The sequence below is a fragment of the Podarcis melisellensis genome, assembly GCF_964234715.1.
Source record: "Podarcis melisellensis genome assembly, chromosome: 17".
Lineage (NCBI taxonomy): Eukaryota > Metazoa > Chordata > Lepidosauria > Squamata > Lacertidae > Podarcis > Podarcis melisellensis.
The window spans coordinates 30,658,227-30,676,159 of NC_138534.1; the positions used below are offsets into that span (position 1 = coordinate 30,658,227).

Genomic DNA, 17,933 nt, shown 5'->3' on the forward strand with positions numbered 1-17,933 from the left:
GTATCCAAATCAACATTTACATCATTCTCAGTTGCACCACTTGCAACATTAAAACAGAAAGCTGAAATGACTTCCCTTCAATTAGAGCATATCCGTTTCTAGAATTTCTTAAGCTGCTAAACTGAAATCTGGGACACAATCCAACCAACATCAAAACACTTTTCATCCCTATTAATTTCAGTGGTAATGATTTAAACAAATGTTTAAACTTGCTCTCTTAAATTAAGGGGACTTAAAAGTGCTTAACTTTGGTTCAAGTGGATCATTGGTTTTCCTACTTATTCCAATACTACTAATTACTCATAATTCACATTTATGCTAGTATACTGCAAATAGTGCTATCAAATCCAATTACAATTAACCTGAAACCTAGTAATCCAGTTTTAAGAACAATGTTCAAATAACATTTAATGATTGCTACAGCATAATCCTATGCATATTTACTCAGAAGAAAGTCCCATAGAATTCAGTGGGATTTACTTCCAGGTATGTGTGCACTGAATTACAGACTCAGTGAGCCTAGTTACCCTTAACTGGAAATGAAGTTCAATCGCCAAATCTTCTACTGCAAACTAAACTAGTAGTTCTAAATTGTTGTGGGAACCACAGGGAAGGAAAGACAAGAAGGGAACCTAGTATTGGTATCCAGAAGGTTATATCTTCTAGATTTAAAGAAAAGTGGAACAGTTTATTAAATATTCAATATACATTAGAAATTTTATTTTGCCTATCAGAGGGTGACAATATTTCTCATTTTTACATACCATGCCCTTTTCTGTTAAATTACTTCTTTCTGCTAAACTGAAAGAAGCAGTTGTAACAAACTGCTGTCTCAGCCTTCCATTTACCACCATCCAATTCCTTACCTCCTGAATAGCTGTCATGACAACATGTTGAACAGACTCCTCCATCATCATGATGGTCTGGATATACTCTGTAAGAGAGAAATTTGAGCACGTAATCATCTATACTTACAACAATCAGAAGGATAAATAGCTCTATGCTTCCTGCAGTATTCAAAGCTTCCATCTATCATATTGTAAAGATGTTTTTTGTTTATAAACATAAATGAGGCAGGAGAATGGTTTTCAATGCTGAAAACCTTGCTGCTTAGGCAAGCCTACTCAAACACGAAGTTTTATTATGCATTTTTTTTAAAAAAAAACCTGTTGATTTTATCTATATTTTGATAATTTTATTATGTCTACATGTTTTTGAGGTTTGTTAATTTTATTGATATATTCTAACAGATATTTTATGTTACCTTATGTAAACCACTTAAGAGGGTTTTTGTTTTTATTAGGTAATGTATAAATATTGTTAAACAAAACAAGAAAAGTTTTTTGTGTGTCCAGTTTGAATGATGCACCCTTTCCATCAAAGTTTAACGGACCTTGTTTTTGTTCACAGTTTACAGCACAGCCCAAAATAAGTTGAAGCATTCTTCCAAGCTCAGCAACTTCCGAATGCTCCCCAATCAAGTTGACATCAGGAAGGATAAAATCATTGATCTGTTGCCCCAAAATCTGTGAAAATACAAAGATGCAGACATGGTGAATAGTATAGGGAGAGGGCACATCTCTTGAACTTGGCAAACCTCTCAAGGACACTAGATCTTCAGATGCAGGTCTGGGCCAAAAAGGTACTAACCAACAGTACAGAAGGGGTTTACCTATAGTGGAGAAAAACAGAAGGCAGGAACAAGAAAACCCTTCCCTTCCCTGCTAATTTCATCCAGCAACCCATTCTGCCAAGATGCTGGGGAAATTTTAATTTTAGTCATGCTGTGGTATATGACCCATGACGTGGGCGGCTCATTTGGTCTAGACGCACATGCACATTGAACCAACTAGTCCACTCTTTCGGTGAGAACAGTCTTCTCTTATGTAAACAGCACATAAGCTTCTTCTAAGCTACAGCGGACTTTTAACAAGTATCTTGAGCCAACGTTCAAACACTTAGCTCCATAAATATTTGTTGCTGTTGTTTACATTTACTGGTGCTTTTTTGCCATGGCAACTCAAAGCAACTTACATGGGTAATTATTATTATTTGTCCAAAATAGTGGCATACTTAAATGTTCTTAAATGTATTTGTTGTAGATTCTGCTTTCTATTTTCACAAAGAGAAACAAAAAAAATTTCTGAAGTGAGAGGCTCGCCAATGGATATATTTAGAATTGCATTAAGGACCTTTTTTATTAATACTACAAAGCTGTCTACAAAATCAATTAATGCTGAACACTTAGTGTTCCCTATCTTTCCAAAATAAATTTGAATTTTGCTACTGATGGGAAGGCATAGCTATTGCTGAGATAATAAAGCTTAGCCTTTGTTGTTTTATCGAGAGACTTTCCAAAAGTATCTATTTTAATTGCTCTAAGAAAAAGAAGCTATGTGAGGAAGCATTCATCAGCTTAATAGGAGGTACATAAACAATGGACAGCATACGGGGGGGGGGGAGGTGAGTGTCTGCAATTCCTTTTCTATAAATTACAAATTTGGGGAAAGATTGTCAAAGGGCCATCTAAAATATTTATAAAGGATCAGTTTTCTGAATTAAAGAGCTATACTTTTATCTTTAGTAATCCTTATTTACCTGTTACACAAACAGAATAATGAAAATGAAGCACAACAAGTTGAAAGGAGAATGAAGTGCAAAAATCAGTTTATATAAGCAAACAAAAAACCTTACCTCATGATTGTAATCCAAAATTCCTTTTAAAATTTTCTTCAGATTGCTCACCTTTTAAAAAAGGAAGGGGGAAAATTGCATACTGAGAAACTATGAGAGAAGGCCACACCAAAGCACAATCTTACGTTGCTGTCTACAAGAATTAATCTTTCTAGCCAAAAGCCATTTTTGCCTAAAACAGCCAATCGTTAAGATTGTTTTCAGCCTAAAGCAGCCAATCATCAAATCAAGATTTTGCAATTAATTTTATTTCTCATTTATAGATTTTCTCTGCTCATTTTCAAAGGGACAGGAAAGCAAACAGATATAGCAACTACCTACACCAATGAGTTTGGGGGCTCAGCCTTATACCCCCATGGTGCTTCTCAAATATAATGATTTCTTTTTGGGCCACACTGGGAACACTGTGCACACAGCAGGGTTTCTGAGCCCTTTCTTGGCAGTATCTGCTTGTCCAAATTGGCAGAGCTTCAAAAGCAGCATCAACGCAACAGGAGTTGGGGGTTGGGAGGACAGAAACAAGTTCTTACACACAACAGAGCCATTAGACAGGCTTGAAGCAAGTATGTTCATTTTTCTACCCCACTTCTGAAACTCTTTGGACCTTGCGGTCCTTTTAAGTTGATAGCAAGATGTCAAAATGCCATTAAATTTAAAAAGCTGGGTGGCATTTTGACATCTTGTTTTCAGGTTATCAAGACCACAAGCTCCCAAATAATTTAATAATAGTAATAAATTTTATTTACATCCCGCCCTCCCCAGCCAATAAAAATCAATACTTAGGCTTGTTCTCGTTCTCAAATTCTTTAAATGGGCAATGCCAAAAATTATACCCTAGGCAAGAATCAGGACCCACGAGAATGGATTCAATACCATGTGCCAGTAAGATAATAAAATGCTTGAAATGATTGTGCAAATCAGCGTAATACTTGAAGTGAAAAACTTTATTGGGCCGATAAATTATAGAGTAAACAGGAAAAGTTAAGCTTCATTACCAAACTTTTTGAATTAGACAGAATTTAAGGAGCGCAGTTCAATGGGAAGAAATCATTTACTGAGAAAATTATATAAACTGATTATCAGAAATGTATATCTGGATCATGCACAATGCTTACTTTGTCAGATGATAGATCATAGAATCACAGAATTGTAGAGTTGGAAGGGACCATGATTGTCATCTAGTCCAACCTCCTGCAATGCAGGAATCTTTTGCCCAATGTGGGGCTCAAACCCACGACTCTGAGATTAAGAGTCTCATGCTCTACCGAGGGAGCTATCCCAGGCGACATGCTTCTTTTTTTAAAAAAAAACCAACAACCCTTAATTATCTAGACAAGTTATTTCTAAATGGAACACAAGGGGTTGGGGAGTAAATGGTACCAACATAGGATGCAGTCTTGAGTGCCAGAAGATCATAACAGAATTCCACCCAAGAAGAGCAAAGTATATAATGTCCCTGATGGCGCACAAAGCAGTCATTGGGGCAGTTTATCCTCTACTCTTCTGTTGGCATGCTATTGGTTGCTCCATATTACCATCAACCATAACTTATTTTTAAAATACTGAAGTATCATTTCAAATAGTCGCAGGCAGAACATTTTGACTGTACTGAAACATCTTAATTTTTGTTTTCTGCCATTTCCCCCAAAGGGAAAGCCATCAAATCGTTCCTTGCAAGCAACTGTGTACATAAGAAATAATGCAGCTTGGGTTTCAATGCTGCTGCCTAAGCCTGCAGTGTGAATTCCGAGACAGATTTAGACAACCTAAGGTGACCCACTGACAATACTGCTTCCATGATTCTACTGTGTATCCTACTGTTAAGAAGTATGCAAAGCTGTAAGATCCCTGGCCGAATGCAAATCTTTGATATATCTTCATGAGAACATTGCCCACGTATGGAGAGGCTGCTAATGCATGGAGAAGAGTTCAAGTTGCCTCAACCCTGAAATCATTACAGATATTTTGGCTATGGGTCTCAACGGCTCTTGTTTTCAAATGTCTTTCAGGGATCAAAATGCAGCAGCAGCACCTTAACTGTTTAGAAAATTTATTCATGTGTTGAAAATTCCATACAATTCTCTTGAACTTTCCTGTCAAATTTCCCATCTTCTACCTCCTCAGATATGTAAGAGGGGCAAGTTTTTAATCTTCTGTATACATAAGGAATGCAAGCATCTATGTGTACTAGAACATTTTCATTTGGGAACAGATGGGTAGAAAAGAGTATTTCCACCATCAATGCAATTGTCTCTCAACTTTTTACATTCATAAGTCTTACAAGGACAAAGCCATTTGTGCAAGTAAACAAGAACTGTCAATGATTCTGTTTTTCTCATCCATGAATCACCACAAGGCCAGATTATACTCAATCAAATTTAAAAAGGTAATTCGTAATATTTCATTTCCCCCTGACAACAGTACCATCAAGAAGCAAAGATTTCAGCAAAAGCTCTTGAGACTTGAAAATCAACAAATGTGGAATAATGAGAGTAAGGTGTAGCAGTTCCTCCCCTCTGATTTTTACTAGCCAAGAGGAATTTGGGATTCAAGGCAAAAGCTCCCATTTTACCTCCAGATCAGCAGGTTAGACTGAAAAAGACTCCAATGGAAAGAATTTTAAGCCTTTGCCTTCTGCAAACATGAACTGCAAACATAAAGAGGATTAATTCAGTCTTTTGGCCTGTAGTGTAGACTCCTCGTCAGCAACTGGTATGATGAATATGGCACGTGGAAGAAGGAGTGGAGAGCAGTGGGACAGGCCATCCCCACCAAGCAAGTCATGAAACCACAACCTCCACTTCCTCCATGCATGTTCCTGCCTCCAGGCTGGCAATTTGGGGCCAGCTGTACATTTTGGGGCAGTAAGAGAAGAGCGTTTTGGCTGTTGAACTGACTGGGAGCTGTGACCACAGTGCTATCAAATTTAACATAAATGTAAGTGGACAACTGCCAAGAAAGTTCACACAATCACATTTTATTTCAAAAAAGGAAACTTCCTGAAAATGAAGGATTGGTAAAAAGGAATCTGAAAAGAAAAGTCAAGAGGGTCAAATCTCTCCAGAATCCTTGGGGGTTATTCAAAACCACAATTTCAAAAACTTCACTAGAATGTACACCATAAGGAAAGGTACCCCAGGGCCAATACGATGCCAGCATGGTTGATGAGCAAAGTCAATAAAGCTATTAGGCATGAAAGTCTCTGATTTCATGCAAACATTGAAAGTTCAGAGGCATATGGCATATAGGGATATTAGCTGAGGGTCTCTTAGTTTCCATGTGGTCCAACAAAATCCCCTTTACCGTGATACTTTCCTCTCAACTCATGATCTCCCCAAAGAATTCAGAATTTTTGTTCCATTGATACTTCACTTTTGAATCAGCATAGAGTAGGGTGTGGTACATTGGGATAAAAAACCCACACCTATACATAAGAAGATTTCGGTATTATGGATGATATTGAACTTATTTTTACTCAAAGTGGGCCTACTGAAATTAATGGACCTAGCCCAGTCCTTTTCATTAATTTCAAGGGGTTTACACTGCATAAAACGTCACTGAATACCACCCTATATATTTATTTTGGGTTGATCTTGTGTCAGTTGGGTGCAGAGAGTCCCATTGTGCAAGCATAAGTTCTTCAGCAAGGCTTTTGCTGACGGGACCGGTTAGGTAAAATCAGCCCTGATTCAGTATTATTCCATAACCTACTCTGAAACTCCGGAAAAGGCAACATAAAATTCATATAATGCACACACACGTATAACTGCAATACTTTGTGTACTGAAAGTTAAAATCAGAGTTAAACTGTGAAAATACCTTTAGTCTCCAGTTGTCCCCTACTTCAGTTTTGATTCTGTTTAACCAGTTTTCATCAAAGTACGTTGGATCACTGAAAAAACAAAAGCAGAATAATAGTTAGCAATGTCTCTTACCACCATCTATAGTTTTTAAATAAAATATTAGGCTATTACTTAATATTATTCATTTCATTTCTATTTGGCTGTCTGGAATAGACATCACGATTGTCAACTCCAACAGAGCTTTCACAAGTGTATTATTATTATTATTATTATTATCATTTATGAGATGTATGTCTCAATTATATGTTATATGTTTACTTTCACCCAAAAGTTCTAGAACATTAATTAATGTCTTATGGTTCCTATATTACTTATCACAATGTTTTTGCAGCCCCCCTTTTTTAAAAAGCTACTTTATTTGAAGATTTTCCTGCTTTCATTAACCACCATTAAGCCCTCTCATGTTTTTATGAAGTCCTAGAATTCCTCAATTACAAGATCAGCTTCCTTGCCCAATGCACAGTTGAAGGGAAATATTGGGTGTGTTCTAGCACACACCATTTCATCAGAGGAAAGCCAAACTGACGTGATATCTGAATGAATGGAACATTTCCTAAAGTCCTCTACTGCAGTTTTCTGAAATAGTTGCATCACAAAGTTTTCTGGTGCCCTAGGGTGCTTTAACTGAGCATGTTTATTTTACTTGTATTTACTGACTTGTGGGGTTTGTTTCGTTCTTGTTTTTGTAACTAACTCTCATTTTATTTGAAAAGCCACACACGGGCTGACTAGATCTGCGACGGAATTACAACTTTAAAACATTTTTGGTTCCTTTGCCTGTTCATACTTTATTGCTAGATAACTCACCTTCACTTTCTTTATGAAGGTTTCTAACAGTGTGTTTCCTGAGCTTTTGGAAGCATCCTTTTTCAGACATAAAAATCAGTCCTACACTTCACTCACACGTGCAAAATTTACTTTCAGTGTGTATAATACCACTAAGAACTACTTACCCACAGAGGAGCCTACTCACAGTTTTTTCTGCACAAGTCACTGATCAGAGTGTGCCTCCTAACTAGAAAGAGCTAAGAGATGAAGCAGGAAGCCCTTGCTGCAGCTGGGTACTTTGGGCTACAGGCCCTTAAAATATTTAGGGTGGAATTCAACTGGATACTTTGTGCTCACAGAAGAATTTTTCATCTGGAGGACAGTTCTCCTAATGGAAGAGGAGGGGAGGTGAATTTGCTGATTTACCTTCATGCCTGAATTCCCTCCTCTTCCATCAGAGACGGCATCCACCAGGATAGCTTGGTTGGATAGAGTGTGGTGCTGATAATGCCAAGGTTGCAAGTTTGATTCCCATATGGGACAACTGCATATTCCTGCATTGCAGGGGGTTGGACTAGATCAGAGCTTTCCAAACTGTGTGTCGGCTGCAGTGTGTAGGTGTGTCATGCAAACGTTCCCTACACTCCTCCCAAGGCTGAAAAGGGGTTAGTTTAACCTCCAGTTTGCTAGTAAAACTGAATTACTGTGTTGCAAAATGATAAGGTAAAGGTAAAGGTACCCCTGCCCATACGGGCCAGTCGTGTCCGACTCTAGGGTTGTGCGCCCATCTCACTTAAGAGGCCGGGGGCCAGCGCTGTCCGAAGACACTTCCGGGTCACGTGGCCAGCGTGACAAGCTGCATCTGGCGAGCCAGCGCAGCACACGGAACGCCGTTTACCTTCCCGCCAGTAAGCGGTCCCTATTTATCTACTTGCACTTAAGGGTGCTTTCGAACTGCTAGGTTGGCAGGCGCTGGGACTGAACGACTGGAGCGCACCCCGCCACGGGGATTCGAACCGCCGACCATGCGATCGGCGCCACCCGTGTCCCTTGCAAAATGATACATGTCCAAAAAATGTGTCCCCAGCATGAAAATTTTGGAAAGCTCTGGACTAGATGATTCCCAGGGTCCCTTCCAACCAGATTCTATGAAAGGCCCTTCTGTGAGTACAACAGAACCAAATGTATTCCATCTTTAATTTCTTTCTCATAGCGTGATAGTGCACTCCGCCACACATATTTGGAATTTGGTCTAACACCTACCTTCCTGCTGTCATGCCTTTTTACGCTTGCAGGTTCCCCCCAGAACTGCTTGATTTTGAAATAGCAAATTATGCTACTGATCTAGAAGCATGTCAATCCCTTGGACACTCTCTTTCACTTGAACAGCCTCACCTGCCTCTTGACTAAGTTTTTTCTGTGGTACCTGTTTGGAGGAGCAGAAGGAAGAATAATTTGGATATAGTGTAGCAGTTCATAATGCTTTTAAATCACAACTTTTTAAATCATTGTTGGGAGGGGAACTTTTTTGCTTACATTTTTTAAAATGCTATGAAAACATGATTTGTATTTTTCTGTTTCATTATGCTCTGGGAGGATTCAAATTCAGTTTTTGCTGTTTGTTTTCTTTGTTCTAAAAACATCTATTCTTCAAAGTTATGGAAGTTCCTACTATGAGATTAATGTTACTCACAATGAATGAATTATTGCATCAAGTATAGCTTTGTACCAGGCTGCAATTAAGAACAACTAAGAACTACAAAATCCATGGTATAGAGACCAAATAATCTGTTATGAAGCATTTCTGGTAAAAGATTCATCCAGAATATTCTCTATGCTTAGAAGTCTCTTAGAAATTGGTTTGGCAGAGCCATCTTCAAAAATGAATTTAGTATATACTCTTAGTATCTGAAAGGGAAACTTCTGACATTACTCTCAAATTACACAAACTGGAACATTCACAGTTAAATGTAATGCCTCTGTTAACTGACTTTCCCTAAGTACATAGCTTGTAATGATAATTAATTAATGTTGAAATCTATATTAAAGGCTTACGGTCTCACATCTACTGCAACTTCCTAAGAATTGTCTTGCAGAACAAACAAGGAATTAGGAGCCAACGATGTTAGCAGTGTCAAAAGAACTGACGAGTACTCATTTGTACGCTCCTATTTAAGTCAGTCACATGGGAATATAAAGAGCTGCCATATAAGTCAAGGGTGGGGAACCAGCCAGCATGGTCCCCAGTCAGGGATAACAGGAGCTGTTGCTCAACAACATCTGGAAAGCCAAATGTTCCCCACCCTGATATCAGTACTACAGCTCTGTCTGTCACTCTCATTTCTAGAATAGATGAATGTAGATCCATTAGGAGCTTATACCTACAGTTTATATGGAATGTACATGAGAAAAGTACAACCTTAAATCTGCAGATATGTTTGTATACTGTAGCAGTGTGCAGGTCAGAGTTGTACTGACCTCATTGCCCTGTGTACTCTTTTCTGGTTCAGACTGCACACATTACTCTTCAAACATAGATCACCATCTTTCTGCTCTAGAGCATGAGATCCAAAGTGTGATATGCAAAAATGTGATTAGCCAATGATATGTTGGGACAGCTCTACAGTTGTCATGGCAGTCATAAAACTCTGAATTGCCTCAAAAAGGCTCCTCATGGACCACAACCATCATTTCGAGAACATCTAGAACAAGTCAGGTAGGAGAATGGTGGGAAGCAGGAAAGGCTTGCTTTGGGTGAGGGGGATAAGATTTAATTTTCGAAATTGGAGTTCAACAGGACAGGAAGCCTGGTGAGTGTGATAGAATCCTCAGAGACTATGATCCTCCCTCCACCCCCACCCCCCATCATTAAGCCAAGGCTCTATGGCTCGTTTATCTCATAATTCAATATTCTTAACTTGTTTCCGCTGAAGAGGAAGTTCATCTCATTTCACACGCCACTCTTTAATTTGTAGGAATTTGAGAGTTATGATATAAGTAGCACAAAATCTTTGAAGATGCAAGTTAAACCTGCTGAAGTACAGCTTGATTCTCAGTGGTGAATAACAGGATGGTTGAAATAGTGAGTACAGATGAAATGCCGGTAACAAAGCCCCAACAAACTGGTTTGGTTAGTTCAAGCAGTGAATGAACTAGCTTCTATTCCATTTCCGGCATGTTGTGGAGAAAGCACATTCACAATTTCTGTGAATGAGTTCTCTGCATTTTTGATGTAAAAGTGACACAAAATGAGCATAAATGTTTTATGCCATATATTAACTAGCAAGATGTCTACCAAATGGTGGGAATGCCTATGGAAATGTAGATCCAACTTGGGATATAGCCAAAAGAATGGGTAAAGGAACAAATCAACTTCTTTTCCTTGATAGCTTTGATCTGTCTTTATTTGGCATACCCCCACGTCATTTCACTCTCCGGGCCAATTTCTTCTGCTTCATCTTTGCTTTACTGCAGCTGCATACCCCTTTTTTCAGTCCCATTAAACCGTAGTCCACCCACACTGTCACATTATTCAGAGAAAAGCCCAGTACAACCAATCCCCACCAGGAAGTCAATGTCTCTTTCTTTTTTAAAATAATTTTTAAATGAATGATTTTCTTTCTTTACGTATGTTGATTGCTAAATACAGATCCACGCCAAAAGTAGGGATTAATGTAGCAACTGCTGACGTCACAAAGAAAGTTCTTCATCCTTAATGCGAGAGAAATCTGTGCTGTTTCCCTTCACAGTTCAAGGGAAAGAGTCTTTCTGTAGGCCTCTCTTGCAGAAGAAAGGTTGTAGGCCCACCAAACATAAGCTGTTACTTTTCTCTCCCTCTGGTTTCAGACTATACCACTCCCAGATAAAGGGAGAGCTGTTTGGGAGGAAAAGGTGGAACAGTGACAGAGAGGTATAGGACATTATTATATTCTAAATGCTTTTCGTGAATATTACCCTCAACAGAAAACCAAGTACTGGGGGCAGGGGGGGATTAGTCATCTTCAAGCACATTTAATGTCCTTGAAAGATGCTAGATGTAGAAGTGCAAGAAACAGAGCCACTCTGTTTCTAACAGAATGCATCTTATGTAAGCAACAGCACTTCCCCCAGCACTGCCTTGACAGAGTCATGACACTGAAAGGCTAACACAGAGTGGGGGGTGAAAGGGTAATTTAGACAGTTTTCAATAAACAAGGTCATTAACAATGCTACTTATGAAGAAGAGCAATATGGAGACGTCATTAACTGAACTCTTAGTCACACCAGCTCTGCTATTTCTTTCACTACAGTGCAATTTACTGAACAAGCAGTTTTATTTTTTATTGTGTATGCTCTATATAAAAGCCCACCAAATACATTAAACATCCATTCCCCCGATTCCTTCCTCTATTGCCAACACGACTGTCAAAATATGCTCTTCTGGGTGGAGATCCTTATTCTTTAGTTAAATATGCTATCTTGCAAGACATCATATGCAGTACATTAGTCACAGTCTATAAATAATTTTTTTTAATTAAAAAAACAAACTACTAAGAACTGGCCATGTTTGCACATAATGCTAAACCATAAAAGCCTGGGTTAGTAAACTATACTGTGCAGAAATGCCTCCCTTCATGAGAGTGGATAAACAAATCACAATAGGGATAGTTTAACACACCAGATCAATCTGGCATTGTGGTTTGTTTCACTTTAACAGTCTTGAACTACAGTTTTCTGTTGGATTGTCAATTGTGGTTTCCTGGGTCAAGGAAAACCAGGTTTGGATGTTACAGTAAGCTATGGTTTACTTGCTCATGCAAAGGGAAGCACGCAGCTCATGCACAGAATTGTTTTCTGTGTTTGAAAACAAAATATTGATTCACCAACAATTACATTCATTAATAAAAGTAATTAATGTTTTGTTGTTAAACAAAACTTATTGTTGAGCAGTAAGAACACTTAAGAACAGAGTATAACATTGCAAGTTCATATTAGGTAGATACTTGTCAGGGGCAAGGGGGAAGTTACTTACTTACTGAGTAAGTAAACACATTCACAATGATTTTTTAAAAGTGTTCTCTTACATCTTTTGCAGGACTTGGGCCATCACGACTCCATTGGTTAAATCATCCACAGTCTGGCATGGTGCTTCAACATTAAATGTCTGGATCTGAGGAGGAACAGGTACATTTAGTCAAGTTACACCGTATTGCATCACGCCAGCACACCAAGAGATTTCAAAAGCACTGCAGCTCTTACTAGCCGACTACAATACATTATATTATTTATACAATGCAGAGAAAAGTAACAAACGAAAACAATTTAGCCCAAAAGGATAAATACACTGTCCCTACTGGTAATCAACATTGTAAATAAAAAACTAATGACTTCCTCTGCAAGGCAGTAACTCTCTCAGCCCTTTTAATTATTTTACAGTTTATTTATTATATCTCACATTTCCTCCAATAAGCTCAAAGTGGCATACGCAATTCTCCTCCCTCTCCATTTTATCCTCACAACAAATCTGTGAGGTAGGTTAGGCTGAGAGTCCATGACTGGTTGAAGGTCACCGAGCAAACTTTAGGGGTGAACAGTCATGAACAGTCCTCATAAAGTGATGGGTCCTTTAACAGGGTATCTACATTAGATTTCCCCACCCTTCCAATCACTATGAAATTTACTTTTCCTAGGTGGTATGGTAGCTGAGCCAATGACATCTTGGCCCTTTTAATAAAACTTCTGCTATAAAGATGCCCTCAGAAGGTGACTGTTAAAAATCACAGTAGGTAAAATGCATCAACTGAACTTAATTCAAGAGAAAATAAATTATATGATCTGCACAGATCATATAATGCCACATTAGGTTACAGTTTCTTTATATGTCACTTTTCAATCAAACATGACTCACAAGAATAAAATACAAAAATGCAAACTAAAAAGCAAAAGCAAAATACAATTAGTATCAATCAAATCCAACAACAGTGGCAAAGGGCACAGTATCTCACACAAGAACCAATGTATCTATGTGTGAATTTGAGCAAGAGTATCCATGCATAAGAAGCCCTTATCAGGATATTTCTGCATGCTGTGTCTTGGCTCTTTCCCTCAATTAATACTTCCAAACTTCCACACAGTCCATCATATTTTCTTATCTGGAGATGCACAGGTATTTCTATACCTGAAGGCACACACCTTTAAAAGCAATTTCCACAGGGTGGAAGTGTGCATAACAGAAGATTGCATCATAAATTTGTTAAGCATTTTGCATACTTTCCCTTAAAAGTGAATGTTGTTTTTCTCTGCACACTGACATGCTATAAATAACCACTCTAAGCTTCTTTGACTTTGAAATTACTGTACACCCCTTACCACCTTTAAAATACATATTTTGGTCTTCCTGATGTGCTGTGATGGAAATGCAATTCACCTCTTCCCTGTCTGCAGCAGCCACCTTCCCTGCCTTCTAGCCAAGTGTGCAACACCAACTCTATAATATTTGATAATAGTGGTGTTTGCAACATTAATACAATGTCTGCCCATCATCTCCTCCTTTTAGTGTGTGCATGTCTTCTCAAAACTAAGTCTCAGAATTCCCAGTATATGATATTCAGGAGTAAGTGGCCTCTAAACTTGAAACTTTTAGCTAGAATTTATTTAAAAAGTGACCTTTCTCCCACAGCTCAAAAAAGATAACCTCAAAACAAAACATTAACAATAATCAATGATGCTGTTACATACCACGCCAGTCTCGAAATGTGGTATCTGTATGATATATAGTTTATTTACACACATATAAAACCTGCAGCTATGATAGAGGGGCTCACACCATTATCACTCCAACAAAGTGCTGTTTTTCCCACTGCTACAGCCTTGGATTAAAAAAGAAACCATTCTTTCAACATAACTCCTTGTTCCACAAAGTTTTGAATCAGTGGACTTAGCTGTGGGCACAAGCTCCCTTCCACATTTAAGCTCATCATCTTCTTGCACTCTGGGAAGGACTAAACATTCCAAAATACTTGTGCATTATGTTAAAAATGGTGATTAGAAACACAGCTACCTCCTCCCCTTTCATAATAGGTGCTGGCATTGCTAATACCTGCCTTGGTTCCTCCTTTTTAAAACTTTCAGTTTTCTGGTCACTATGTGTTTTTGTAGTGGCAGCCATGTTCTTAACATGCATTATCTGGGGGGAAAATGGAGACTAGGACTTGGAGTGGGGGGAGAAATAAAAATGGCAGCTGGAAAACACTTGAGAGTGATCAGTACTGCCTACAAGGTAACTACTTTGGCTGAGAGCCCATACAACCTTGAACCCATCCCTGGTTTTACTAGACGTTATGGCAAGAGATGTTCCTTGGCAGCAGCTGATCTTTTATTTTATTTTTATTGTTGCAAAGTTCCAGTTGCAAAGAGGCCAGTTTTGGCCTCATCAGATTGCAAATGAATGGGAAGCACCTGGAATAGCTAAGGGATGCCTACTTCCTGCTTCAGAGAGGGAGGATATTTTGGACTCTTACATCTGAGAAATCATAAAACCCAAGGCATGCTGGCATGTGTTATACTGCAAACAAAGTGGCTGCTCTGAAACTTTGCCCCAAACAAACAAACAAACACTCTCAACACACAAACTAGTTTAGGAACTTAAGTCCTTCTGTAGAATGCAGTATTCTACAGTGCATGAACAACAATTTTCAAACCTATTTCCTAACCCTGGAGAGTAGAAATATTCTACCAGTTCTTCATAATAAAACAGGAAGTTAACACCCTGGAAAAAGAATGGGAACACATTTCAGCCTGCCCATCTTCACCCAGCTGCTATTTTATATATATATGGAGAGTTTCAGCTAAACAAGCTTGTCGACCTACTGATCATTTAATCTACCCTAACCAGTTCTTAAAATGTTCACAAACAGGTTAGAGTGCTTGGGTGGATGTGGAAAGTTTCACAAGCAGCTCAAGGACAGGTTTAACTCATTTTCTCACCCAAGTTATCAAAAATACATTTTGGAACAGCCTTCCATCAAATAATTAACATACACACTTTGGACACAAATGTTAACACTGGAAATTTCCTTTCAGTTGTTCCTTTCAGCTGATAACTAAGTCAAAGCCTTTAACAACAGGTAAGTATTCTGTTTGTATGCCGCTTCTTCTTGATTTTTATTGCACATTGTTATTCTTATTATCCATTGTTAGGTGCCCTGAAAGAAAGACTGACAGGTTTCAGTACATATTTAAAATAAACCGTGTACTATGACTTATTAATATCTGTTAATCTCAATGTGAACAGATGCCCTGGGCCCAGGAAACACCCTTACGCATGCCCTTTCCTTTCCAGTTTGGTTCAGATGTTACCATCTCAGTCCAATGAACCACAATTTGTGTAACCGGGGACAAGATTTGTGCTCACATGCTCCCCCTCCCTTATTTAAATATTTACAGGCTTTATTTAACAATAGTCTGTGACTTTGAAACCAAGGAAACTATTGTTTAACCCAAAATGCTGCCTTCCAGATGTTTGGACTACAATTCCCATCATCCAATGACCACTGGCCTTGCTTCCTGGGGCTAATGGAGTTTTAATTCCCAACCAACTAGAGAGGCACCACACAATGTTAGAAACTCAGATATATAAGCTAATTGCCAAATGGCACCTTAAAACTAGGTTGCAGTCACCACAGCAGAATGTCTAGGCACCATCCACCCCCCAAATAAGATTTATTATTGTTATTATTATTTTTCATTTCATTTCAAGACTGCTTTATATTTTAAAGGGGAAAAACTCAGTGGTTTACAACACATTAAAACATCAAATAAAGCAATCCAAATAAAACAAATTCAAGCTTCAATGAAAATATTTCAGATCATTCTGTAAGTGACATTTTGCTTTCTCCATATTTATTTACCTACTTAATTTATATAGCTGCCCCATAGCAGAAGTACTCTAGGAAGCCACTATGGTATAGTGGTGAGAGTGTCAGACTAGCACCTTGAGGCTCAGGGTTCAAATCCCCACTCAGTCATCAAGCTCACTGGGTGACCTTGGGCCAGTTACAGCCTCTTAACCTACATCACGGGGTCACTGTAGGGAATAAATGAGGAGGGAGTGAACCAAGTACATCTTGGAGAAAAAGGTGGGATATAAATGCAATAAATAAGCTCTTCTGCGTACCTGCTTAAGAAAGCTGGAGGGGTCAGCCAGGTGGAGATGTCAGCTGCCAAACTGGCATCCAGAGATCTCCACATGGTCACAACTGGACCCGCACCAGTCACAAAACACACCTGGCACATGGCTAATTTCAAACACTGACACCAGGTTAAGCAAAGCTGGTTTAAGTAATCCCTACTTTGTGATTCCTCCATCATGGTTTGATATCCTGGGCCATAGGAATCACCTGTACAGACAGCACAAGAAACTGTGGTTTCTCCAACCTCTGAAAATCTTGAATTAAGGCACACAAGATAGGTGAACAGACAAATGGATTTTTCTCAGTCCGATAAACTATGATTTGTTAAACTGAGATAATTATGTTTCAACTGACAAGCCACTCCGACAGTTGACTTTCAAAAGCATTTGCAGGCAGCCCTGAATCGGAAAGCTTTAAATGTTGATGTTTTAGTATGTTCTGATATATGCTGTGAGCCACCCAAAGTGGCTGGGGAACCCAGCCAGATGGGAAGGTATAATTAAAATATAATAATAATAATGCCTACAGTGCTACAGGCGCACTGTGACTGAATGTGCATGAAAGAGTGCGTGCATTGTTCAGCAGTAACCTCCATTGTAGATTCATAGCATTTCTTCTTTGGATCCCAGCCCATAATTCCAACATAGGCATGTCAGTGAAACAAGAAAATCTTCTGAACTAGTCAACTCTAAGCAGAATTCAAGGCTACAGCAGGGGCAGAATGACTCAAGTTTGTGTAACAGACATATGACACAGACTCCTTTTTGTCGATTTCATTCCTACCAAGCAAATATTCTGAAGAAAAATCATTCTCTCTTGCTTACAACTTACTAAATTGTGTGTGCAAATATACCTTCTTCCCATCATTGATAAATAAATAAATAAATAAAAAGAATTGGAATCTGTTAAATCAATTGCTTTATAGAACCCTAAAAATTTAAGTTTTTAAAATAAAAATAACAGCCGCCACCTTACAGATCATAATTATAGTAGGACTGCTGCAAATATGTTTGAGAAACATTTCCATAGTGCTATAGTTCACAGACATGGAGAATTCCAAATCTGAACCCAATAACCACATTATTTAAAAAGTCTTCATTGCTGATTGTTGTTAGTTACAAACCACATACTATCCATAATGTAATAAGTTGTCTTCCTCAGGCTGTACCAATTAGCACACACAGATTTTGTAAATCCTTCTAATATTGGTCTCCATTAGAACTATCAAAACAAAAAGGTCCTGCAAATACCATTATTTTAAAATGCTTTTGTTCTATTCAATAAAAGCAACCAAGAGAGTTTTCTACATAGGTTTGGATCCAGACTCATGAATGCAAGTTAAATTTAATTGATGTTTGGGGCAGTCCCTGACTCCATCTTCCCTGGAACTACTTAAGTCTTGAGAGAACTGAGGAAAAGCACAGGGCTGCCTTACCCA

At 38.5% G+C, this 17,933-nt stretch overlaps 1 protein-coding gene across 2 annotated transcripts in view; it reads right to left on the reverse strand.

Annotated features, from left to right (window-relative positions):
* HOOK3 (hook microtubule tethering protein 3) overlaps window positions 1-17,933 on the reverse strand; it is a 56,538-nt gene that overhangs the window by 32,809 nt on the left and 5,796 nt on the right. Inside the window, exons 2-6 of one of the 2 annotated variants that reach the window (XM_081894131.1) lie at window positions 12,389-12,474; window positions 6,514-6,586; window positions 2,695-2,745; window positions 1,394-1,526; window positions 867-934 (exon numbers count right to left, since the gene is read on the reverse strand). In XM_081894131.1, coding sequence (XP_081750257.1) covers window positions 867-934; window positions 1,394-1,526; window positions 2,695-2,745; window positions 6,514-6,586; window positions 12,389-12,474 — 411 coding nt within the window. Of the gene's footprint in view, window positions 1-866; window positions 935-1,393; window positions 1,527-2,694; window positions 2,746-6,513; window positions 6,587-8,588; window positions 8,744-12,388; window positions 12,475-17,933 lie in introns of those variants that run through there. The other variant, XM_081894132.1, reaches the window with a different exon arrangement.